The 26,874-nt window shown below is 40.6% G+C and overlaps 2 protein-coding genes across 2 annotated transcripts; one reads left to right on the top strand and one right to left on the bottom strand.

Annotated features, from left to right (window-relative positions):
* The first annotated feature begins 5,594 nt into the window (after window positions 1-5,594).
* LOC133457137 (CD9 antigen-like) lies at window positions 5,595-18,060 on the top strand. The gene is made up of 8 exons (XM_061736052.1): window positions 5,595-5,800; window positions 12,155-12,257; window positions 14,535-14,632; window positions 14,730-14,804; window positions 14,904-14,987; window positions 15,080-15,136; window positions 15,269-15,352; window positions 15,430-18,060. The coding sequence occupies exons 1-8, from the start codon at window positions 5,732-5,734 to the stop codon at window positions 15,493-15,495; spliced, it is 636 nt and encodes a 211-aa protein (XP_061592036.1). The 5' UTR covers window positions 5,595-5,731; the 3' UTR covers window positions 15,496-18,060.
* Window positions 18,061-20,198: 2,138 nt separating this feature from the next.
* LOC133456460 (mitochondrial glutamate carrier 1-like) lies at window positions 20,199-23,468 on the bottom strand. Its single transcript, XM_061734936.1, has 9 exons — window positions 23,368-23,468; window positions 22,809-22,934; window positions 22,481-22,536; window positions 21,902-21,992; window positions 21,639-21,757; window positions 21,230-21,425; window positions 20,985-21,142; window positions 20,798-20,873; window positions 20,199-20,684 (listed from the first exon to the last, which is right to left on the bottom strand). Exons 1-9 carry the CDS (start codon window positions 23,388-23,390, stop codon window positions 20,525-20,527), a joined length of 1,005 nt encoding a protein of 334 aa, XP_061590920.1. The 5' UTR covers window positions 23,391-23,468; the 3' UTR covers window positions 20,199-20,524.
* Between the last annotated feature and the right edge of the window lie 3,406 nt (window positions 23,469-26,874).

The following is a 26,874-nucleotide window of genomic DNA, read 5'->3' as shown; positions in this document are numbered from 1 at the left end:
AGTATATATTTATCTTAATACACCTAAATTACCTTAAAACACATGAACTTAAATTACCCTCCACATCTGAATGAACTTAAACTGTATTTTAGGCTTCTACAGGTTATATGCTGGGAAGAAAGACTCCCTAAAATTAACTTAACTAAACAGCTTATTTCAGCATCTCAGCACTGGAGTAATGTCCATGTTTATTTTTTAGTCTGTGCTTCTTTTCTTTCTTTCTTTTTTTCCTGTCTTTCTTTCTTTGCGGTAAGTTTCGCAAAAAGTTTGTTCATCTCTGTTAGAAAATGGACGGATGTTGTTTTGTTTAGAGGAAATTACAAAACAACAAATTCGAGAGTCTTCTAAACTTTTTTAAGCATCAAAAATAGTATCTGATTCAAGACTTCCCCATTTTTCACTTGCTGGTTCACACACTGTTCATGCTTGTGTGACACAAGTTAATGAATATTGCACAATATTCATTGCAACATATATATTCACTGTTACACATATATACAGTATGTATACATATATCCATATATCCAGGCAGGTTTTTTCTATATACAGTATATAGAACATGGGCTGCAAGTCTTTCCTGTTGTAATCTTGATTATTTAGTTTATTTTATTTTATTTTTTTCCTTTGAACTCAAAAATGAACTCAGTGGTTGGTGCATGGTTCTCACTTTTTTCTTCCAGCAGGATGTGACAACATAACTAGTTCATGAGCCAATCCTGCTCCAACAGACTTGCACAAGAACTATGTGGAAACTTGCAGGTGTGTCCATTGCACATACTTTTTCCTGTGATGGAGGAGATTTTAATTCTGAATTCCAAATGACAAGTCCGTGTTTTATCAAGATACCGACTTTCTCTTTTTAATGCTCCTTTTTATACAAACATTGATGGGGGTGTACGATACTATGTATAAAGATGCTATAACATAAGTCAACACATTTAATATTGAGCAGGTCGTCCTTGTCCTCCCATTAGAGCTCTGCCCAGTCAGGGTCTGGACAAAAAACATCCCATGGTGTTGTAGTGTGTTTGGTACTGGGATGTTAGCTAGGGTTAGGGTCTCTGTGGATCAGTATTGCTTATCACTAATGGTATTTAAGAAGTTTGGAGACTAAATGAACACCTCAAACTATGTATGTTCTTTGAGCACTTCCTTTAAAAAAAATGTAATTAAATAAAAAGGTAGAAGTCTCAACTGCTGGTGGCGGCAACTGTTTGGGAAGGGTGCTTTGAATTTGGGGGCCGTGACCTTTCTGCAAAATGTTTTAAGACAATGGCAAGTGACAAAATAACATTCATGTAAATGCCAGGGCGTACTTTTTTATTCAGCATAGTTACAATATGAGCCTCGTTATCTGATGGTGGCCATAACTGACTGAAAATGACTTACTTAGGCTACAACTGCATTTAAAAAATATAAGGCAAGGCGAGTTTATTTGTATAGCACAATTCAACACAAGGTAGTTCAAAGTGCTTTACATCAATATTAAAAGCGGCAAGACACTATTAAACAGTAAATAACAAATAAAATGATAAGAAAAGATGTAAAAAATAAAAAGCACAGGTTATTCAAAATAAGGGGAAGTAGAGTACAGCACGTAAGTATTTAATTTAAGAGTGCGCTTCAGTAAACAGTAATGTTTTTAGGCCTGATTTAAAGGAGCTGACAGTTGGAGCAGACCTCAGGTCTACAGGAAGTTTGTTCCACCGGTGAGGAGCAGAATAACTGAACGCTGCCTCACCTTGCTTGGTTCTGGTTCTTGGGAACCACAACAAACCAGATCCAGATGAACCTCAGGGGTCTGGGAGCTTCATAGGAACTAACAGATCAAGCATGAATTTTGGTCCAAGACCATTCAGTGCTTTGTAGACCAGCAGTAAGATTTTAAACTCTATCCTTTGGCTCGCTGGAAGCCAGTGTAGCGATTTCATGACCGGTGTAATATGGTCCAGTTTCGTTCGTTCGTTTTGTTTATTTCGAACATGTGTAAAAAACAAGAAAAAAGATAAGAAAAAAAATACTGGTGGGCATTCCACCACATAAACTCATTCAGAACTCGGCCGCCCGGATCATCACCCGCATCAAGTCATCTGACCACATCACCCCCGTCCTTATCCAACTCCACTGGCTCCCAGTCCAATACCGCATCATTTACAAAAACCTCCTCCTCACCCACAAAGCTCTTCACAACCTAGCCCCCACCTACCTCTGTGACTTACTGAAAGAATACACCCCCTCCCGCACCCTCCGCTCAACCTCTGCTGGACTTCTTTTCACTCCCACCTCACACCTTAGCAGCATGGGTGCCCGAGCTTTCAGTTGTACGGCACCCAGACTCTGGAACTCCCTCCCCCCACACATAAGACAAATAGACTCCATCACCACATTCAAAACGCAACTCAAGACTCACCTGTTTAAACTTGCCCATTCACTTTGACCGGTCACCACACACTACTTCCCACCATACTGTTCCGTTATCTGTACTGTTGCACCTCGGTTGTCCATTGTATATGTGTATGTATTATAATTAGGGCCCGAGCACCTTCAGTGCGAAGGCCCTATTGTATCTGTAGGAATTTTTCTTTCTTTCTTTCTTTCTTTCTTTCTTTCTTTCTTTCTTTCTTTCTTTCTTTCTTTCTTTCTTCTGACGAAAGGAGGGCCTTTTTGCCCCCCTAAACGTGCCCAAAAAGTCACCAAATTTTGCATGCAAGTCAGGCCTGGCGAAAAATTTGATATTTAATGGTTTACATTAATGGGCGTGGCAAAATGGCTCAATAGCGCCCCCCGGAAAACTTTGTGCCTCAAGCCCCACAATACGGTTTGACGTACATGCACGAAAATCAGTACACACCTGTATCAGTACACAACCTAAAGAAAAGTCTCTTGGCGACATGGCCGAAACGGAACAGGATGTCGGCCATTTTGAATTAATCGTGTCACTTTGGCGCAATTTATGCCATTCCTTCGGCAGTTAATACGGCCCGAACCGTAACGTGCACCCAGGTGTGTTATACATCAAAATGTGCGTCTCCATCCTGCGACTACGCGCATTACTTTTCTCTTTCAAAAGCGCTACCGTGGCGACGCTAGACGCCAAAAAGCGCGCCCATCCTTCATCTGGTTGGTTCAGACAGAAAAAACTTTGCGCCTCAAGCCCCATAATACGGTTTGACGTACATGAACGAAAATCGGTACACACGTGTATCATGTCGCAACTAAAAGAAAAGTCTCTTGGCGCCATGGCCGAAACCGAACAGGAAGTCGGCCATTTTGAACATTCTTAATTAATCGCGTAATTTTGGAGCAATATGAGCCATTCCTTCGAGAATTAATACGGCCCGAACCGTAACGTGCACCCAGGTGTGTTATACATCAAAATGTGCGTCTCTATCCTGCGACTACACGCATTACTTTTCTCTTTCAAAAGTGTTACCGTGGCGGCGCTAGACGCCAACAAGCGCACCCCCCCCTTCATCTGATTGGTCCATATTTGATAGTTCCCCAAAAGGCACCAAATTTTGCATGCAAGCCAGGCCTGGCGATAAATTTGATATTTCATGGTTTGCATTATTGGGCTTGGCAAAATGGCTCAACAGCGCCCCCCGGAAAACTTTGTGCCTCAAGCCCCACAATACGGTTTGACGTACATGCACGAAAATCGCTACACACCTGTATCATGGCACAAATTAAAGAAAAGTCTCTTGGAGCCATGGCCGAAGCCGAACAGGAAGTCGGCCATTTTGAATTAATTGTGTAATTTTGGCGCAATTTATGCCATTCCTTCGGCAATTAATACGGCCTGAACCGTAATGTGCACCCAGGTGTGTTATACGTCAAAATGTGCGTCTTCATCTTGCGACTACGCGCATTACTTTTCTCTTTCAAAAGTGTTACCGTGGCGGCGCTAGACGCCAAAAGGCGCGCCCCCCCTTCATCTGATTGGTCCATATTTGATAGTCACCAAATTTTGCATGCAAGCCAGGCCTGGCGATACATTTGATATTTCATGGTTTGCATTAATGGGCGTGGCCTAACGGCTCAACAGCGCCCCCTAGAATACTATTCTCTGCCATAACTTTTGAATGGTTTGACATAAAGAGTCGTGGGTGGTGTCATGGGACTCGGTATTGACTCCTTTACCATAATTGGTGAAAATTAGCCCCGCCCCTTCTTCTGATTGGTTGTCCCTATTTCCCGCTATAACTTTTGAATGTTTTGACATAGAGAGTAGTGGGTGGTGTCATCTGACTCTGTATTGAGTCCTTGAGCTTCATTGGCCTGAATTAGCCCCGCCCCTTCTTCTGATAGGTTGTCCGATTTTCTGCTATAACTTTTGAATGGTTTGACATAGAGAGTCGTGGGTGGTGTCATCAGACTCTGTATGGACTCCTTGACCTTCATTGGCCTGAATTAGCCCCGCCCCTTCTTCTGATTGGTTGTCCCTTTTTTCTGCTATAACTTTTGAATGGTTTGACATAGAGAGTCGTGGGTGGTGTCATTTCTGATATGCTTATGGGGGGCGGTGGACGTGAGTGCGAGGGCCCGTTCATCGCTGCTTGCAGCTTTAATTTCTATTGTATTTCTATTGTATTTCCTGTATTTGTATTTCTATCGTATTTTTGTTTTTGTTTTATTCTGTAAGGTGACCTTGGGTGACTTGAAAGGCGCCGCTAAATAAAATGAATTATTATTATTATTATTATTATTATTATTATTATTATTATTATTATTATTATTATTATTATAAAGGAAAAAAACCCCATCAAAACACATGAAAAGGAGTGGGGGGAAGAATAAATGTATTTAATCCCACTCCACCCCCTTTCCACAACTAAACATAAATTATATGTCTGTATTTACTTTTTATACTATACACTAATTTGTATAAATATATATAATTTTTTACAAAAATGACCTGTTTAATACCAGATGTAAGCTCTATCATAAATATGCTGTTTGTAAGGACTCGGCGTTCTGGATTGATTTCTTGTTAAGGCCTGTAAAGAAGCCATTGCAATAATCCATAACATTAGTAAAGCTAACATTAATTAGATGCTAAAAACTGTTAGTAGTCCCCAGTTATAAAGTGACATCATCAACAGTGGCTTAGATCTTAAAGGTTTGTTTTTTCCTGATATTTGTTTAATTTATAACTCCTACTCCAGGTATCAATGTATCCAAGGCAGCGAGGGAACCGTAATGCGCATGTGCAGAAATACTTCACCCTTGCTCGCCCCTAATCAGAGAAATTAAATTCGTTGCAATTTCCAAATAACTTCCGAGGTGGCATAAGGTGTCAAAATGAGAATCATAAAACAACAAATACATACAGTTTAAAAAAAATAAAAATAAAAAAGGGCTTCTTCTTGTAAAATACAACTTTGTTTGAATGGAAAACAGCCTACAACACACGAAGTCTCCATCCACTAGTCTCGACCCCTTTCAGCCACGCTCGGTAATATTGAAGGGGGCGGTCTGGAAAGAGCTGATCCTGTGTGTGTGTGTGTGTGTGTGTGTGTGTGTGTGTGTGTGTGTGTGTGAGAGAGAGAGAGAGAGAGAGAGAGAGAGAGAGAGAGAGAGAGAGAGAGAGAGAGAGAGAGAGAGAGAGCGTCTTAACGCACAGTGCTGTTGTGTAGACCGTTATCACACTGAGAGAAGCTTTTTCAATCATTTAAGCATTTTTTTTCGGGGATAAATTAAAAGAAAAAAATCCCAGTGACATCAAGACGACATGGGGAAGGTTGAAGGAGGAATGAAATGTGTGAAATACCTTTTGTTCGTGTTCAACTTCATATTCTGGGTAAGTGCATGTGTGTGTTGAGCTTCATGATGTTGAGATGCAGTTTGCGCGTTTAAACCAAAGCACAAGTTCTTGCGAGCAAGTGCAGCAGCAGCAGCAGCAGATTCACTCGCTGCAAGCATCCGCCACTTTCATGCAGAGTTTTTTAACGGTGATACTAAAAATGGGATTTTTATTTATTCGTCACACTTCCGTGTGATTGAATGCGTTGCCGTCTCGGGGAAGTGGAGTCGTCCTGCGCGGCGGAGAGAGGGTGACAGAGGCTTTTTTAGGCTTTGGCTCACCGGGCTCAAATCACATTTTCCACAGAGGAAAAACCCGCCCCCTTGTTCCCGGGGAAGCATGTTTTTGAAAGGAAGACTGAATGAAAAGACAGAGAGGGCTGGAGGGACTGAGACGGCGTGGAAAACAAACTGGGCTCCTGGCTACTTCATTAACAAACAGTGCGCTTATTAACCGGCGTTGTAACCGCAATACACCCTGCACTTCCTCTGTTAAAACTGCTTTCTTTTTAAGAGAAGCACTCAAAAGGAGGCCCTGGAGTGATTTTGTGAAAGTCAGGTGGATGTGAAAAGGGTGTCTGTGTATTTATCATCCTTGTTAAAAGATAAGATAAGATAAGATAAGATAAACCTTTAATAGTCCCACAGAGGGGAAATGTGCAGTTTACAGCAGCAAAGTGGATAGTGCAAAAACAAGAGGCATCAATAGAAAAAGTAAAAGTAATAACACAGTAATAATAATAACACACTATAAACACTATAAACAGTAAACTGGTATACAATAATAATAATAAGAAGAAGAAGAAGAAGAAAGATAAATAATAAGAAATACTAGTATATATAAAAAAAAGATAACTGACGGATATTTACAGATGGATATTTACATAAATAAATTTACATAAAAATAAATGAATGAATACATTTAAAAAAAATCACACATCTTTACGTGCTCCTGTGCACACAATGGCTTACATAAGATAAGATAAGATAAGATAAGATAAGATAAGATAAGATAATCCTTTATTTCTCCCTCAATGGGGAAACTCACTTGTTAGCAGCAGTACAGGGGTAAAAAAAAAGTAGAAAATATATATAATTACAAGATATAAACAATATATACAGTACATTGCAATGGAAGTACAATGGAAGTACATGTGTCACTCTTCACACTCTTCACTGGTGCAGTGGCTCCTGTTCATGTGTGTGTTCTTGTGCGTGAGAGAGACAGAGAGAGACTTTTTTCAACAGGCATCTGTGGAGTGGATCAGGCGCTGAGAGCACTGTGAATGGATCCATTGTGACAGCAGGACAATAGGATAATTTCAGCCTGCTGCCTGTCAGAGCCCTAAATGCAGGAGCCCCTCGGTCCCACGGCCCACTTGCCACCGCTGACCACTTAGAGCTATACCCTCAGTTTGACACACATTAGTGTGGACAAAGTCAGAGAAGGGCGAAAATTGTGGACGTTGAGTTTGAAAAAGAGGATGAAGAATTGTTTTGTTTGCTTTAAGGGACAAAAAATACGAATGAGAATCCGAGTGAGTGGCAGGGGGAAAGAAAAGGGTCATCGGGAGATTGGGAGGGATATTCATGTGCATGTGCATGTGCGCACGCTCACATGGTGAAAGAGGGACAGTTGGCAGGAATTTGACCCAAATACACATAAAATGGATCAGTAGTGGTGATGTTGGAGTATCATGGACATTGTTTGTTGTACAGAAGGATTTGGTTGTTTTTGTTTGTTTTGGTACTCTGAAAAGTTCAGCAATTTCCCCTGATTCTTTCAGCCAGTTCAAGTGTATTGCTCACAATGAGAGCAGGGTTGCAGCCTCTCCTCTGAAGGGGGAGTTACCGTACACATGATGAGGGTGTGCATGAATCATGGAAACAGGTGGAGATGTAGCAGATATGATTACTGGGATGTTTTTCTCCAGTGGAAATACAGCTTATTTTGGACATTCTGCTGCATTGTTTATAACCCCCGGGGATAAGAGTGACACAGGGCCTCCCCTGTGCTAACAGTTACCCTCACTGGATGAAAGTCTAGTGATTAGTACATTCAAAATATCAGTTTATTCATAGCTCTGACTGTGTCATACTGTAGTGAGATCTTTGTGAGCGCCATGGTGATAGACTCACAAAAAACGACACCAGGTAACCTCTTAGTTTAGCTGCAAATATAACCAAACATCAATACCTTAGTGGCTTAGCAGGCTTGTGTTTGTGAACCATGAATCAGTGACCTATTTAGTCAAAAATTAAGCCCATTGGTAAACATGTTAGAAAGTGAGCGTGGCTTCATAGTGGTTTGCAACATAGTTGTTTCAACGTACTTTTCTATGCCTTGTTCCCTCAATGTTCCTGCTGTCTTGGGGGACATTCTCCAGCTAGAATCAGAATCAGAATCAGAAAAGGTTTTATTGCCAAGTTGTTAGACACACACAAGGAATTTGTTGTGGTGATAGTATTGCTTTAATGGTTCAATTGGTTTAGTAATGAAAAATCATTTATTTGATAGTTCAGAAATAAAAATGTTGCATTGTTCTATGTTTTCCCGGTTGTCCTATTTTCCCTGCATGAAGTGGGTGTAGAAAATACAATTCATGAATGAATTAACCAAAGAGAACACGTCTCAGTCAGTAATCACACAGGTGATGGTGTCACGCAGTGGGAACATGACAACCACCACAGCTGCACCTGCAGGACCCTAAACAAGTTGCTACTTAATCCCCTTGTATTTATTACTTAATCATTATCTGTAGATATGATTTGTCAATAGCTTGCATTAAATTGCACAGACTAATAACAACACACTTTTACCTACAAACAACATAGTTTATGTGATGCTATACAGAAGATAGCATGAAGATTTTTTTTCTTATTAGTATTATGATTCTAATTATTACAATGATAATAAGCAATAGATACAGTATGCTTCTGGTTATCTATTTATTGATTGCTGAATAGTTTACGCACCTTAATACAGATTATGGACACCACAGATTTCAAGATAAAAGTGCAAAGGAATTGAATAAGTATTTTGACTATTTGAAAGTACAACCTGCCCCAATTTTTCAAACACAGCAGAGAAAAAATAGGAATAATTATATATAGTATACACACACTGATATAAAATGTTGCAGTGTTCTTCAGAAGAAGAACATTTGTGACACTAGATTTAAAATTAAAACAGACAAGGTAACTACGTATATTGCCAAATTCATCCAGCATATAAACTGATTTTACAGTTTTTATGTTTTTGCTTTTTTTGTTGTTTGGTTGGGGTTTTTTTGTAGCTTTTTTCATAGCTGATTTTCAGTGAGATTATCAACTGAATTTATTTACTCTTATTTGGTGTTACATCAAAGAGTCATGCTTTTACTTTTGCAGTTAATGCTACCACATCAGTTTTACAATATCTTTCACATGTGGCCGAATTTTTGCTAATATCACAAAATAACAAGCTACAAGCACACTTAATAGTGGAGGCCGAAGTGAGCCTTTGCACTGCTCCACCCCTGCCTGTCACTGAGCACAAAGGGATTTACTCCACCCATAATTATCTCACCCCTATTTACACTCTCCTTCTGCCCATCATTTATACGTGCACTGGTTTCCCTAAACACGCTGCTAGACGGAGCTCTATTTTTAGATCCCTCGCCAATTATTCCTAGGAAATGTTTATGACTGTTTTGCTTTCATATGCTATTGTTTGCTTTAATTTACAGTAAAGCTCTGCAGGTTTTTTTTTTCTTTCCAAACCTTGAAAGTGCCACAGAATCTCTGACCAAGACCACAGCTCTGTGTCAGCTCAGCCCCTGTGCTCATGGAAATTCCCTGCACAAAAACACTTTTTAACTGTACTATTAAAAATTGAGTCTTAAACTTAAAAAAAAAAAAAAAACTCAACAAAGCGTCGGCACCGATCTTTGCACAGGAATATTCAGATATACAAATGCCTATTGGGAGAGAAAAAGAGACAGATGGAAATCCTGCTGTTCTCACTCTCTGCCATGTTGAACAGGCAAGAAGAACCTGTACAAGAAACAGGTTCGAGTTTTGTCTTTGTTAACATGAAGGACTTGCGTTTTTGTCTGCAGACGGACAAAACCACACGATGGGCTCTCTAATGACCTACTCTCTTTTTCCTATCTCCCCTCTCTGTTTCATATTCTCTTTCATCCTATCTGTCTCCTGTGGAGTCACAAGAAGACAGTGGGTCTTTGTCCTTTGGGGAGGGGCTGGGCTGAGGTGGGGTAGATGATACGGGGGATAAGTCTGGGGGTGGGTGGTGTCAAGAAGCTTTATAGAAGCCAAGAGTAGGGAGGGGTGAAGCAGAGTGGGTCTTAACAGGCACTTTGGGATGGGCACATCAGCGCCAGTGTTAGCAATGTATTTAGCATGCCAGGCCTTGGAAAAAAAACTGCTTTGCAGCCACACTTGGCACCATCAGGTTTTCCAGCAGATACTACTGTTGAATACATCCACACTCCATTTCCACACTAATAAAGCCTATCCGAGTAAATCTACAGCGCTGCAGCCTTTGCTTCACTGAGCTTTATCACTTTAGGGGCAGTTAATCCTGAAACCCCGAGACCTCAGCTGTCGCATCCATCTATACATGACACTAAATCCTGACTTTAGGAAGACTGGACTTAGGGAAGACTTTAGGACGCTGCTGTGCAACACTTGCCAACACCTTTGCAGCTTTTCTCCAGGACACTAGTAAAATCTGAACCATAGACGTGGCTTACAGGAGGAGAGGAGTTGTGGGGCAATGAGGATGAGAGACATGAGACAAAGAATGAAAAAACAGTAAGTTCAGAAGCAGAAAAAGACAGAGCTGATTTGATAAACAAGAAGTCCTAACGTCAAATTAAGTTATTTTGCTTTTGGCATAATTTGGAAACATGAATAAATTGACTAAACAGCATCAGGACACAAGCAGTGATCTACCTACATTCTAGATCTGGGACACAGAAGTCATGTGACAAGCGCTCCTAAAAGCTTGCCATTTAGACCAAGCATTTTATTCCTCTGCTCACACACACACTCACACACACAAAAAAGACACATTGCGTTGTTCTGTAGCTCAGCTCAAAGGTTTTCAGAGTGGATTATCCTCAGGGGCCATCGGCTAAGGGATTATTAAGACCACCCTATATTGATCTGACAGCAAAGCCGCCACCTCAGTCCTTGAAAGCCTCCCAGATAACTCTATAACTCGAGATCATCTGAACAATCTCTGAACAGTTTCTGTAGTCAGACTGTCTCAAAGGACAAGGCTGATATTTCTTTCCCTTTTTTTATGTTTACTGATGGAGATTTTATTTAAGGAAAATATAAGCCATGTTTTAAAACAAACAGGGGAGACTGTTTAAACTCAAGGTGCCACACCGCCGCCCGAAGCCGAGCGGGTAGTTTTCTCCCAACTGGCAAGTCAGGGGTCACTAGGTGGTGGTTTAAAGTTACATAAGTGAACTGCTGCAGGGATACACTGGTGAGGAGAACTTAGATGATCCGCCCATCGTTTAGACAGATGTCCAGACCTATTACATACACAAATGACGATATTTAGCCTATTTAACTCTCTGTGCAGACAAATCTCTGTAGCCTGCAGAGGGTGAAGGCACTGAATGGAGTCAAGTGGGAAATGACCTACAGGGAAAGCTGAAAAACAGGTCCCCCAAAGGACAAAAAAAAAACCAAGAACCTCCGATATTGAGCTTTTGGTGAAAACAAGTACAATCTTGAATAAGTTTGAAACCTGTTTTCTACAGTGATGTCAGATTAACAATAAGAATTGTGTGGACGGCTCCCTGTTATCGTTTCCTCACCTGAATCCTCTGTGCTCAGCCATGTCTACACCGTGTGTCTGCGTGTGTGTCTGTGTGTGTAACTTGGGTGAATTGTGGTGTGCTTGTGTCTGTCTGTGTGTGTGCGGGGAGGGGGCAGGGCATTAATATGTTTTATGTTTATTTGTTTTATGTAAAGCACTTTGTGTTGCATTTTATGTATGAAAGGTGCTTTATAAATACAGTTTGATTTGATTTGAATTGTGTAAGAATCATTTCACAGTGAAAGAGAGGGCTGACTACTTGACAGTAACTGTATTTCTGCTTCCATGTGCTAGTTTAAAACTTGTTACTGTGCAATTTTAACCAGAGGGAAGGAAAACTGCAGAGAAACAAAAACCAGGTGGTATTTAAGAGAGTTTGTTTCCAATTAAACACCTGAATTTTAACAATCTGTTCTAATCTAGACCATTTGTCTTTTGTTTTTTTTTCTATGCATGCTTCTGTAAAAAACTTTTTCCATTAACATTTGTCTTACTGTGTCTTTATCTCTTCAGTTAATAGGCTCCTTTGTTCTGGCGGTGGGACTGTGGCTGCGCTTTGACCCGGAAACTGTTTCTCTACTCAACAGCGATACGGCTCCAGATACCTTCTTCATCGGTGAGTGTCTCAACTAATCTTTGCAGTCAAAGTAGGCACTTAGATCATAATTCAAAACATGTGTCGATCTGTTGTTGTTGTCAGCTAAGAAAGGAAACGTATTATTACGAATATAAAAGGGAATGAACATCAGAATCACTGTGTCCCTGTAATGTAAAATAAAAAAGCCATAATTGACCGAAATATTTGGACCGACACTTTTGGATTTTGAATCCTTCATGGAGATGGGTTTCAAAAACAGGAAGTGATTTCTTCACACACTGATTGAAAATACATGGTGGAAAATAGTACAGCTGCAAACCACCTTTAAGACTGTTACTCTGACCAGATGGTAAGAAAGGGGCAGATGGGAGGACTTTCAAAGACATAGATGGGGATCCATGGAAAGTTCTGAAGTAAATGCAAGTCAGTAACAAAGCAGAACTTTGTCACTAGTCCTAAACTGGAGAAAACTGAACTCCAAAACTGAACAGCAGCTTCTAGGAAACTTTATCTAATGTCCGTTATTGCCAGAAGAGATTCTCCTTTTCCTGATTGGTGCTTTGCATAATGTAATTGCAGGCTAGTGCACATCAGTTAAACATGTTTGTGAAAAGTCCTATAATACCGTAAAGATGTGTCACCACTTTTGTTTGTATGAAAGTCCCGTTGATTACAATCCAAGGTCCAAATGGTTTAACAGAGGATGGGTGGTGTTTGTCTGGTCTTCATAGCATGGTGCTATACATGGATTTTATAAGGAGAAGGCTTCGCTTTGTACTAAACTGAGAGTGCTTAAAAGTTACTATGGTGCCACAATAAAACAAACAAAAAAATGCCTTGTTTTTGCCATGAAGTGACGTGTGTACTTTAAAATAAAGGAAAATTCTGAAAAGCTTGGAGAAAAAAAAATCAAACAGCACCAGTCTTGCTTAGCTTGTAGCAACACTGTTTACTATCAGATAAAAGTGGATAACAGCTAGTCAGCATGCTAATTATACCCGGTTGATATGAGCTGCTTTATGCATTCCTACCTTAAACCATTATACAAGCACAGTGATGCTTGTAACTTCAGACCCCGGCTGTATGAGAGCACACTGGCAGAACCAGTCTGTCGAGTCCCACCTTGCAGATACTCATGATGACTGTTTCTCAGGGACCAGAGGCCCTGAAATACTGTCAGGCTACGGTTTCACATATGAAGACACTAAAAAGTGCAGTAAACAAGTCCACTCATAAAAGGCCCATCTGACAGAGCACTGACACTGTCTGTAGTCTGTTAATGTCATTGATTTGGATGCACTTGCCACACATGAAATGATTCCCCTTCTGCTCCGGCTCATGGGCCTATGCTGCCCTCACCTGGTGGTGGATGAGAACTGCTACAGCCACTTGAACCAGCTCAGAAAAACTAAACACTTTAACCAAGTGGCTTGATGAATCCGCTCATTAAATGTATTATATATATTTTAGGCTTATACTTCTCCATCATGTTGATATATCTAAACCAGGGGTCGGCAACCCAAAATGTTGAAAGAGCCATATTGGACCAAAAACACAAAAAACGAATATGTCTGGAGCCGCAAAAAATGAAAGGTCTTGTATAAACCTTAGAATGAAGACAAATGGTGAAAGGAGAAATGTCGAAAAAAAAGTCAAAATGTGGAGAAAAAAGTCAAAATTTAGAGAAAAAAGTCAAAATGTTGAGATTAATGTTGAAGTACAATCTCGAGAAAAAAGTTCAAATGTTGAGAAAAAAGTCGAAATGTTGAGAAAAAAGTCAAAATGTTGAGAAAAAAGTCGAAATGTTGAGATTAAAAAGGAAAGGAAAAAGGAAGAAAAAAAAGAGGAAAAAAAGGAAAGAAAGAAGAAAAAAGAAAAAAAAAACAAGAAAAGAAAGAAAAAAAGGAAAAAAGAGAAAATAAAGACAAAAAGAGAAAAAAAGGGAGAAAAAAAGAAGAAAAAAGGGAAGAAAAAAAGGAAAAAAAGAAGAAAAAAGAAAAAAAACAAGAAAAGAAAGAAAAAAAAGGAAAAAAAAGAGAAAAGAAAGAGAAAAAAGGGAAGAAAAAAAAGAAGAAAAAAAGAAGAAAAAGGGGAAAAAAAGGAAAAAAGGTGAAACATTTTTGAAAAAGCTCCAGGGAGCCACTAGGGTGGGGCTAAAGAGCCGCATGCGGCTCTAGAGCCGCGGGTTGCCGACCCCCGATCTAAACCATTGGAGTTGTATTTATTTTAATGGTTATGTCCCTCATAGAAAGTCTTGTTTTACTGCCTTGACTGTTACATTTTCTGTACTTCTAGGTGTCTACATACTGATTGGTGCTGGCAGTTTGGTGATGCTGGTTGGTTTCTTTGGCTGTTGTGGAGCTGTCCGAGAATCTCAGTGCCTTCTGGCTTCTGTGAGAACAAATGCACATATATAACGAATCACATACTTTTAGTTTATCTGAAAATACTAAAACACGCCATCCATGTATTTTTTATTTTTATTTTCAGTTCTTTGCTTGTCTCCTGATCATTTTCGGGTCTGAGGTGGCAGCAGGGGTGTTTGGATTCCTAAACAAAGACAAGGTAAACATATTACACTGCTTTTTGAGGTTAATCGGATGTTTTTTAATAGAACAGTGAGTTTAATAACTCTAAATGGGTCTGACTCATTTTCTCTCACAGATCATTGAAGATGTCCAGAACTTTTACATAAAATCCTATAATGAAAACAACAACAGCACTTTGATTCTTTCTTACCAGAAAGTGGTAGGTTAAAAAAAAGGATTTTAAATTGTGTATATGAAATTATATTATTTGAAGGAACTTTGCTCCTAATTTGCTTGTCTTTTGATTCTTAGCTGAAGTGTTGTGGAACCGCAGCAAGCCCATGCCCTGTTTCTGAGCCAGATTTTAAGGTCTGTCATCAGCTCCAAACTTGCAGTCAGAAATAAAATAGTTCTTTGTTGCTTTATGAGAGAGTCACAGTGCAATACAACCCATTGACTAATAGGGAGCATTACTTTGCTGCTGTTATCTGTTCTCTGCAGGACTGCGAAACAGGAATCAAAGACTTCTTTAACAGTAAACTCCACATAGTCGGCTACGTGGGCATCGGCATCGCTGGAGTTATGGTGAGTCAGAAGATGAGAAGCCAGAAACACTAATGGAATACATTTTTTTAAACAGTTTTCTGTTTCCCTCTCAACAGATTATTGGGATGACTTTCAGCATGGTGCTCTGCTGTGCCATTCGCAACAGCAGGGAAGTCATCTAAGTCCTGCAACTCCTCCTTTATCTAGCTCCTAAAGACTCTTCAGCACTTCGGATGAAATGCCAGTGATCCACACAAGAACCCAGCAAACAGAACTTTCCTTTCCAATATGGTGCTCACATTTCTTCATCTGCTCTTCTATTATATTTGTTTCCTTGTATACTTCTTTCTGTATTTATAGTCATATTTTTAGAATAATCTAGATTTGATAACATTTTGATTGGACTTTCACATATCAAGCGGGACCAGTACCGTTTGTTTTGACCTGACAATATGTCAAATATATTCATTTTTTCCATGTCAGCTATTTGGACCCAACTACGTATTTTAACCCACGTGTTGTCACAGCCATGTCAATGCTGTTTCACACAGCCTTGACACTGACCCCTCAGCTGTGGGAAACTAGAGCCCGAGAGAGCAATCTGAGCGGAAAACCGCTGAGTTGGCCGATTTGTAACACACACACACACACACACACACACACACACACACACACACACACACACACACACAGAGTAGTGTACATCTACAAGCACAGCAATGTGGTGCTATGTGAGACCGCAGTGTCAAACAAAAGGTTTTGTGGACTCACATTGATTTTCTGACAGGTGGCATCAGATTGCCATGTAAACCGGAGGAGTGACTTTTCAATATCTCAAACACAGCCTCAGCACGCTTACTCACACAGACACCCACACACAGATTGCTCTCCACAACAAAAGTCTAGGAAAAAGGAATAGCATGATGTTTTACAGAATTCAAGAGATTGATGAAAATCCAACTTTCACTTCGGATCCCCGAGATGAATTTCAGCCATCGGACAGTTTCCTCGTCGAAGCATGTCAACTGTAAACAGACCTTTGTGAAAGGTCCCAGACAGATGAGGTACAGTATGCTGCCTTCAGATCCCCTTAGACCGACTATATTTGAAACCTAAGCTGATAACTAGCTGCTGGACTTTCCCACTGTATATGTAGTCATCATGCAGACAGTTGTAGGCTCCAAACAACTTTTCATTTATTTACTACAAGGACATGTACATTTGTTTACTCATTTATTTTCCAAATGCCTACTGTGCAACTAAGATGTTACAAGTGAAACAAAAAAGATTGCTGAAGCTGCCTACTCGGGGAGGAAGGACACTCTTCTAATCCAATACACCCTGAGGTTAAAAAAGCTCCGCAAATGTATAGTGTGGTCCAATAAAGATACATTTTAGAGAGCCTTACGCACGGCTAAACAATGAACTGGATTCCTTCATCCAAGGTCTTGTGAATACCACTTCCTACTCTCATAATAAATATATGCTCTTACATAAGAGAGTATACTCTGCAGCGCATGTTGTCTGTATAGTATGACTGGGATCAAGTGGCCACGTTTAGAGACTAAATATAAACCAGCTGGCAAACTGGGGCGTAGAAGCGTGGTTCTCCGAACACAGGCCTTTGATCTCCACCCAATATCCTCCTCTATTTAACATTTGTGCCTTAAAAGTACAACATAACAGCAACAAAAAAAAGTAGTAAAAAGGTTGTTGCAGTCCTCGTACGTCATTGACTTCATAGTGTAGGAGGGTCGGATAGACACACCCAGTGTACTGCTTCCATTTATTCAGGTTAAATCGGGCTGTGTTGATGCTGTGGCATTTATTCCAAGTGTCAGGATTCAAGGATGTAAATATGTCTTTTGTTTGTTTTTGTAATTGTGCATTTTTTTTTATTTTTTGTGGCTGGTGTCATAGTTATAATTTAACATGCTGTACGTAGACAAGTGTTGTCTGTAGTCGGTGTTGTATTCATGACAGGTTGTGCAACAGTTAAAGCTAATTATCCTCATAACTAAAAAAAAATACATCTTTTAACGTGCCTTTCTTTGATAAGAAGAAGAAATTTGGAGAGCTGCAAGCTGTCTGAACGTGGAAAATACATGTAGCAAAAGTGTACAAATGTTTGTAGCGTTGGACTGCAGGTATACTGTCACACACTTGATCCACATGTGGCATCCTTTTCTGTCATGGTTACGGTGTGTTTTTAAGTGTTGTACTTGACTTTGTCTCCTCAGCTAAAACCTGCCAGTTGTGGGTTGTTTTTTTTTTAATAATTATTCTTCAAGCTTTTGGTACATAAAAACCCAGTTTTAAGATCCAGAATAATCATCTTTTTGTTGCTTTTAAATAAGCCAGCAACATCTGAGACAAAAGCATTGTTGTTGTTTTTCATTTTAGCATAATGTGACTTAATCAAGAGCACAACAAAGGCTTACACAGTACTTCAGGATGCCACTTGGCAGTGTTTACTCTGACTAATGAGGCAACACAAAAGAGAGTCTCTAGACTGTCACTTTAGCCTCAGTGGAGCTTTTCTTTTCTTTTTTTCACTTAGTCCCAAAGCTGTTGCTGTGTTGCTCGGTTTTGTTTATGTGAGGAAATCTAGCGATGTAACACACAGTGTGCATCTAAAAAGAGAACTGTGTAAACACACCTCAAGGTGATTTTGTGTTTATTTATTTCAATACATTCCCACGAATATAGGTGCGTGAAGTTTAATAAAGTTTCTAAGATTTTACACACTTCCCTGCATCATGTCTCATTCATTTTTTGTATTAGAGATATGCACCAAGTTAGAGAAGGCTCAAAGTGGTCCAGGTGACTTACTAAACCTTCTCCTCAGAAAAAGTAGGATACAAAAAAAAAAGAATCCGATGAAAATGACTCTTTTCTTAGATAATGGATAAATATTTATGCACATACACTGACAGGTAACATTTTCACACAGCGCCTCGGTTACGTATCCTGCCTTCTACTTTGGATCCAGGCATTGAAAAAGAAACCAGGATGTCACACATTTCCAGTCCTTTCCTCGACAGACGTACAGCGAAAACATCTTAAATATAAAAAGAATACGTGATCTAAAATAAAAGCTGTGACATCCCCAGTCAGGGTGGCCTGTAAGGTTGCACAAGGCTCGTGTCACAGGTTCAGTTTTCTATCCCTGAGCTTAAAGAACAGCTGGATAGTTAGTTGAGGGCGTAGTTATGTGTGTCATGCAGCAGAGGCTGTAGAAGCTAGAGTTACCTCAACGTTGCAGCATGCGCACTTTCACTGCCATAAAAATGCAACCATGCCTGTGGTGCGTGGACACGAGAGCAGAGCAACACCTTTCAAGCTTGCGTCAGAAAACATGTATTACACAACTTACAGTCAGGTCCCTGCAGGCTTCTCTTTAAGAGGCTGCAATCGGTTCATATTACATACAATCAACACAAATAAACACTGCTTTTATACACTTTTATTCAGCATTTAGAAATCTTTATTTACACATGTGATTCTGAAATTAACTTTAAAAAAATTCTCAATTGAATGAAACCCTTTCAACACGTTAAAAAGGTTAAAACTACTCTCAATTTGAGAAAAAATACAGGACACATACTTCCACAGGTAAAACTCCTGAAAGTGCTCTGATCCATGAGACACAGCGAGCAGCTGAACATTGTATGTCTCTTTTCTTTCCTTTGATAACTTAAATGATTCCTGTTTCAAAGCACCTGTCAGGCAATAATATATCAAGAGAACATGACTGCAAGTTATGCCTTTTTTTCCAGGAGACTTGGTCCCAACAGCTTAATGAACCAATTAATAGTCTTGTTCTTCTTCACTTTACTTTGCAGTATTACAAGGCTTGTTGCAGAAGTGGAGAGATGTTTGGCTGCAGCTTTCAAGCTTCTGCATTAAATCAGCAGAGTTGTGTTGGCTTTACAGTACACAAGAGGTTCGCTGGACAAAGTAAAGGTGTAGAGTCGCAGGTCTTTTTTTTCTAATTAAAACACTAGAATCTATCTATTGCTATCAAATTTGACCAAATGTTTTCAAGAAACTGCTCCTCGTAACACGTATCACAGAAACCTTGTAAGATCTCCTGGTCAATAGACAATCCAAATATTCAACTCTGAGCGTTTGGCCCCTTAGAAGAGCAGTTTTCCACTTCTTTTACCAGTCAGATTGTTAAGACGACGGTATGTGAGAATCATCCTGTGACGATGAATCTGTTATAACTTTATCTACTTTAAAAATACATTTACAATATGTACACATCATAGCACCAGGGTCCCCACCCCACTGTTGTAACAGGGTTTGAAATAATTCAAATAAAGTTTTAACAACTTTGCCATGTTACGGTGCCTCGTTGGAGCCACTAACTTTTGCAAGACCATCAAAAGTCTCCATTTAGTAGTTCCCAAGAGAGGGCAGCTGATGAGGTGTGTAGGTTAGGATTACAGTGAAGGGTGTGTGAGGTGGGGTGTTTTTAGGGGTTGGAAGTCAAACAGAAGCCCCTTTCACACAGCCAGTTCGAGGCGGGAACGTTGCGCCTTTAAGCCGCCTCGCTGTTCTGTGTGAAAGTCACGGAGGCGGAATGGGGGGGCCAAGTGGCCCCACCAATAAGCCGGCAGCGGAGGTAGTCACAGAGCCGTCACAGAGACGAAACGGGGTCTGTGTGAATGACACAGCCGGCATGCCGCTGACATGACGGTCGGACTGACGCTGTCGTCACGCCTCTGATTGCGGAACGCCGGCATGCTGTGTGAATTTACAGACGGGAGCGGCGTTATGCCGGCGTTGTATGGTTCTGTGTGAACCAACAAAGGCGGCGTATTGGCAGGACTTCTTTACACCAATATTGCGGAATCTCTGTGTGAAAGGGGCTTAAGACACAGACAGGAGAGTCCGGGTTGTTCTGGTTATAAAAGCTGGACTATCAATTCCCTGTGAAGGAAGCAACTGTGTTCACTTGTTATAAGCTTCACTGAGCCCGTAGACAAGGTGGCTTCAACCTCAACATCTTCAGTAAGAGACAAACATGCTAAAAGGCATAACTGGAAACTATTTTATTTTCTTAAAAACAAAATAGCATATTTCTGGTCCCTTTAGCGTTTTACTGTAAACCTCAAAGAAAAATGACAGCTGGATCTGTTGCTATACCCATGGCAAAGCTGCCTCAATTTAATGAGCCAGCAGAAAGGCCTTGAAACAGGTTGCCTATGCAGAGTAGATGCTGTAGGGGGTGTAGCCCAGCAGCATCTCTCCAACTCCCACAAAGTACACAACCTGGGCAATGCCGAAGAGTGGAGCAATGACAAGGGCCCGACAACTGGCCCCCTTGAGGAAAGCTCTGGGACCCTCTTTCCTCAGGATCTTTCTGCAATTGGAAGGGGAGACAAGGATTAGACTGTAAATTATAACCCTGTTGAGATGAGAGCACCATGTTAGGATAATGTTGCTGTGAATTCAGTGTTGAAGAGAAAACTATACCTGACACAGTCTGCCACTCCATTGTAGGTCTCCTCATTAGCTCCTTTCTTGAGTGATTGGAGCCTTGTCTTGACAACTGCACAACACATGAGACACTTTATTTGTCTGAGGTTTTACAAAATCACCTAAACAACTAATTATTTTCATTGTCCAGTCTCTAGTTAGTGGTATATCCTTAGGGGCTCACCATCACAAGGGCTGACTGCCACGGCAGCAACACATCCAGCCAAGCAGCCAGACATGAAGGACCAATAGAAGGGCACAGATGGGTCTTGAGGTGAATGCCGGCCGAGTTGGTGCAGATGGGCGAAAAGGGGAAAGTACACAACGGAGAATGGGATGTCTCTAAGAGGGGGTAAAAAGATAGTTCACTAACAAAACAAACAGACAGAAAGCTGACTGAGTAAGAGCAAACATGGAATCCCACCACACCTCATCAGTGTGGCTCCGAGTCCCTTGTACAACCCCGTGACTCCTTTGGTCCTCAGCAGCTCCTTGGTGATCTCTGTGGCGGACACACGCATGGGTTGAGGTGCATGGGCGGTGTTGTAGGAGCGACTGAGAACAGCGCTGGTCCCCCCCATCTTCATTGTAGTTACCATACTAGGCATCACTCTCTGCTGGGCCACTGGAAGATACAAGAATAATCATTTAAGATGCTGCACTTAAAAAAACAACAACCAAAAGCATCAGGAAATTTGTAACTGATTGCATAGCAGATATATCTGTATTTATTATTTATTATTATGTTTGTGCGTATATCCCAAAGGAACCTTGCTTAAAGATTTTGTTATTGGAAATAAGTGATTTTTTTTGGCTGGTGGCTTAAAAATGGTATTACCAAGCCTGCCTGCATCCTGCATCTGAATCTTGAGCATCTCCATGGGTGTAGTGACAACAACTTGGCACATTCCTGCGCAACATCCTGCCAGCATCTCTTTGGCAACTGTGAGCCTACCACTAAAGACAAAAAGAGTGTGTTTAAAAACAAACAGGATATAAAAGGGAATTTTCCTCTTTTCATTTACAATCATTCAATGAGGAGAAGTGAAAAAAAAGCTGTATTCCAACTTGAGTATACAGTGTATATTGAGTGGTACTTACCCATCTTTGCTCAGCTGGTGGCGAAAGAAATCATTAGCAGCCAGTTTAATTGCCTTCTCCGGCGTTACTAGGGTAAGGTTTACAGCAGCACCTGCAACAACAAGGTGGACTTAAAGCCTTTTTCACTGGCATGTTTACAATTAGTAGCTTGTCTTCAATTTTTAGTAAATGAAATAAACAAGGAACAAAATTTCGCAAGCACACAGTTAGCAAGATGTCTGTAGATAGAAATGATTCAATTGACTCCATTACAAAGGTTACACTCATCTGAAATAAACCAAATAGCAAAAGAAAAGAAAGTGGCTGGGGTGATACACAACAATATTTTTTATCCTCATACAAGATGAACCGCTGAGCCATTTATAGACCGCTTTGTTTGAAATATGATCCATGAGGTGACAGTTGAGAGTCGGATCAAATTGGCCAGCGTAGTTTAAATCAGAAGTCAAATTCATTGTTTATGCAGTCAAATTTCATAAACCCCCATCTCAGTTTCATCGCCAGTTAATTTGGCAAAGAAAGCCTGCGTCAAATGAAACACTGATCTTATTAGTCAATAATAACTTTGTCAAGTCTTACCTCTGTACATGCCAAAGTAGCCTTCAGATTTAACGGTCTTAATCAGGCAATCCATCCTGAAGTAAAAAAAAAATAATAATGAAAGTTTTAGCATCATATTTCCTGATGTATGATTTTGCTCTGTTGCCAAGCTACCAAATACTGAAAGCATTGAGACCATTAAAATCCCCATATAGAGGGAACACCAGGGTTTTACACTTGATACTACACAGACAAATTAAACTTGACAGTTTACTCAAAATGTATCACAAAGTTTTACTTTTAAGTTTAAGGTGGGTTTTACACAAACTCTAAGTGATGTATTTTTTTCTTTTATGTTTGTTTATACATGTTCCTGTAGAGCTGCTGCCCACTGCGCTGGTTCTGCAAACGGGTCTTGGCCAGGTCAATTGGGAACACGCAGGTGACTCCCACAATGCCTGCAATCCCTCCGTTGATCAGTTTAGCAGGTAGACTGCACAAGAACAAGCCACAACAGGTATTAGAACATTCATTTTCTTGCGTCTTCAAATGAATAAGGAGTGGCGCTGTCAGGCATGCTTTCAAAACCGGCTGAAGCAATTAGGAATGAACGGCTGCAAACTCGTTCATAACGCTTATGTAATGAACGACTACATCTATGCATTGCACACAAGGCTTTAAATGAACTTGGTATAGATTGCCTCTTTCTCCGAATCTTGTAATCCAAAAATAACTTGCATACAACATGCACATTGCTATGCTAGTTGTTACACATCCTCAAGTCCGGACTCCTGCTTTACACACACTCAGTGCCAAACTGTAAAAGTTTGCTCCATGACATTAAGTTAGGTTAAAAATGAATGACTAGAACTTGATTAGTTTTTTCTCTGTGAGTATTTTATATAGAAAGCTGAACAGTTTCATACCTAATCTGCTGTTGTTGGGCCATGGTTCCTGATAGTTAAGTGCAAAAGCTGATCAGCACAGTGGAGGAGGGAGAGGGCTGAGAGTCCCCGAGAGACACTGAGCAAGGCAAGAGTGGAAAGAAGCTTCAGGGTTATATATAGAGGGGGGAAAGCCCAACCCTGCAGAACTGGGGGTAAACCTTACATCAGTCCCTGCCCACAAAACTGTCAACCAAGAAACAGAGCCAGGCGAACTCTCAACCTCTCCAAAAGCAAGCTCCAGGCATGCACCTGCCTTCTGTGGGGAGAGATTAATTTCAGGTCCACCAGGCCCACTTCTCACGGTTTCCAACCTACCCGTATGATATAGCACCTAATTATTTTTATGAAATGTTAGAGCCGTAGCTGTAGATGATTTTGGGGTTTACTTGCAGAATGCAACTAAATGATCACCATTACAGTTGAAGAATACACAGTGACCGATCTTTAATGGAGTCAAAGGTTTTACCAAAAGGCAACGTATCAGTTTCATTTTTCCTCTCTGCTGCTGAATCGACCCAGTGAAAAGAATATCATACACCTTCCTGCTAGGTGTGTTTCACACTTCAAGGTCGATACAAAAAAACCTCCTTGTGAAGTGGGATGGGCTGACTTGCATGATGTAACTTTGGGTAAACTGGGTAAACTGGGTAAACTGGGTAAACTTAAAGGGGACCTATTATGAAAAATACCTTTTTTCTTGCTTTAACATATATAAAGTGGTCTCCCCTCAGCCTGCCAACTCAGAGAAGGAGGAAAGCAACCAAATTCTGCAGTGTCTGTACAGCCGGATGAGCCATCCAGTGTGATGTGGATCTACGAGCCGTTCAGATTCTGCTCCCTTTCGTTACATAACCAAAATGCAAACCACGCCCACAACTAAACTCCGTGTCCTTCATAACTGCATGCGAGCGTCCGACTATCGCGTTGCACTGCGTGACATCGGACGCTCTCTGTCCATCTCCCTCCAGCCAGCTGCCACTTTATTGAGGTTTTTGTAGTGAAATGAGGAGGTATCATAGAGATAACTTCTCATTTCAACTAACTGGATCAGCCGTTCCTCATCCATGACTGTTTCCTACAGCGCTTTCAACTGGCTTTCAACGCGAGCGACAGGAAGAAGCAGGGCGTCCGACAAATGTTCAGCTGCGCAGCGCTGCGTCGCTCGCTGCCAGTTAGGACAGTCCAATAGAAAATAAAGCAATGGAATTGATTTTGTCGCTGACGCTCGCTCGCATTGCAGGCAGGACACGGTAACTCCGCCGGCCGGAGATTCCGCCATTTTTTCGTAGCGGTGTATCGCGTCATTCAGGCAGCCAATCAGCACAGTATCTCATTATCATAGCCTCCCCGCCCACTCAGAATCCCGCATAGATAATGAGGTTAGAGACTAGGAAGATAAAGACATGGCTCAGAGGCTGAATTTCTAATTTATTTAGCAAAAACAATCAAAAGCTTGTTTTTAAGACATTCAAGGCCTGTTTAAAATAGGTATTAGATGCCATAAGAGGTCCCCTTTAACCGACAGATGTAAACCAAAGACTTCTGAAATGGTCCTTGCTTTAACAGCTTTTAATGAGATTTATAATTCTACCAACTCAAACACTGCATGCTTGCACATGTCTATGCATGTCTAGTGCATGTGTGTGTGTGTGTGTGTGTGTGTGTGTGTGTGTGTGTGTGTGTGTGTGTGTGTGTGTGTGTGTGTGTGTGTGTGTGTGTGTGTGTGTGTGTGTAACCATCTAGCAATGGTTACATTTATACAAATAAAGAATATTATTTTGCTCAGCTGAACAAATTAATATAATAAATAATAAATTAATAATAAATGAATATGTACATGTACATCACATTTGTCACACAGCATCTCATGTGATTATATAATCACTATTTTCCCCTTTTTGTAAAAGGTCTTTTCACTCATGAACTCAACCCAACTCACAGAAGAGGTACATACTCAGCACAGTTTTATTGCAACATCACTTGCCTTGCAAACTACCGAAAACATAACAGGAACACGTTTCATGAGCAGAAATGTGTAACAGCAACTTCAACAAGCAGGATCACTGCAGGTCCATTTGGTTAACTGCTGTTAACTGTTTTTAGCATGTTGTAGGGTTTCCAAAGCAAGTCCGATTTAGGTTCTGCGGATTGCCAACTGTGATGGAGCAGTGATCGTAAGAGTATCGTCTGGGGTGCACACAGTGGTGCCTGCGTGTGTCACAGCGCCTGCAGCTGCAGCACTGAGCAGCGGGATAATGCAGCTCTTGGTTGACATCCGGAGGGCAGCCAGGAATAAGGGCCACTCGGTACACCAAGGATAGAGGCATACAGCTGCGCTGGATCAAAAAAGTCCTCCCAAAGCGTCCCCTCACATTGGTGTCCTGGAGAAGAGGAAGCAGAACTGTGAGAAAGACATATTTTCTTTGATAACATGAGTGTTGCCTCAAATATTCTCTTTGTGACTTCAGCCCCTCAGCATCCTTTGCACTTTACATTTTGCTCTTAATCTTTTTTTAATCACATTGTGAATACACAGATGAAAAGTGTAAGAGTGTGTGGCAGTTCTCACCCGAGTGTAGCAATAGCCGCTGCAGATGGTTGTGTTGATAGCCACGCACTGGGTACAGTTTTGCCTCTCGACCCATATGGTATGATTTTTCAGTACACAGGCGTAAGTGGTTCCAGCCATCAGCATGCACAGTAGAGCGCAATTCAACACAAAAACAGTCATGCTAAATGTGAGGACACAAAGAAAGGGGAACACAGTTACTCCTTAAATACAAAAAAAATATTATTATTATTGCGATATTGTAAAATTACATACAAACCTTATATTGAATATTCACTCAAAAACACAAAATTCAGTCAGATGTGATGAGCTGGAATGAAAAAAATATTTTCCACTGTATTGTCTTTGATGTCCCTTTCACACAAAATGTTCTATGTGTCCTCTCAGTTCTGTCCAGTTCCTCTGTTCAGTGAATATCTGGAAATAATAAGGATGGGTGCCCTCTTTTATGGGCATGTTGATCCACCATGAGTGGCCCACTGAACTTTCGTCAACAATAGCCATCCGTGCATCAGGTCAGCTGACTGCCACGTTTCAAGTGTCTGAGTGTGTGTGCGTGAACACGGATGTTCATTTTCACATGTGACACTGAAAAACATGATGGGGATCTCAAGTGAGTCCATTGTGGGTCACTAGGGTGTTTGTATTTGTGGATGATCCAAATTGATCTGTGTCATTGATGCCACAGGTTTCCGGCTTTTTAACAGAGATAAATTCCGTAAAAGAGTGAAAGTTATCTTGTAAGATTAGTTCATCAATTAACAGATTCATAAGCCAGCAATAATGCAAGGAGATAAAAAGTTATTCAAAAACAAACATGAACTATTTTGTTTGTTGTTTTTTTTTTTTTTTTGTCTATGCAAGCATGTGACTAGATGCTTATTTTATTAAATAATTATTAAATATTACAGCTTGGG

This window comes from Cololabis saira, chromosome 12 (genome assembly GCF_033807715.1).
Source record: "Cololabis saira isolate AMF1-May2022 chromosome 12, fColSai1.1, whole genome shotgun sequence".
Lineage (NCBI taxonomy): Eukaryota > Metazoa > Chordata > Actinopteri > Beloniformes > Belonidae > Cololabis > Cololabis saira.
The sequence above is the reverse complement of the archived record's forward strand: the minus strand, read 5'-3'. Positions and strand labels throughout refer to the sequence as shown.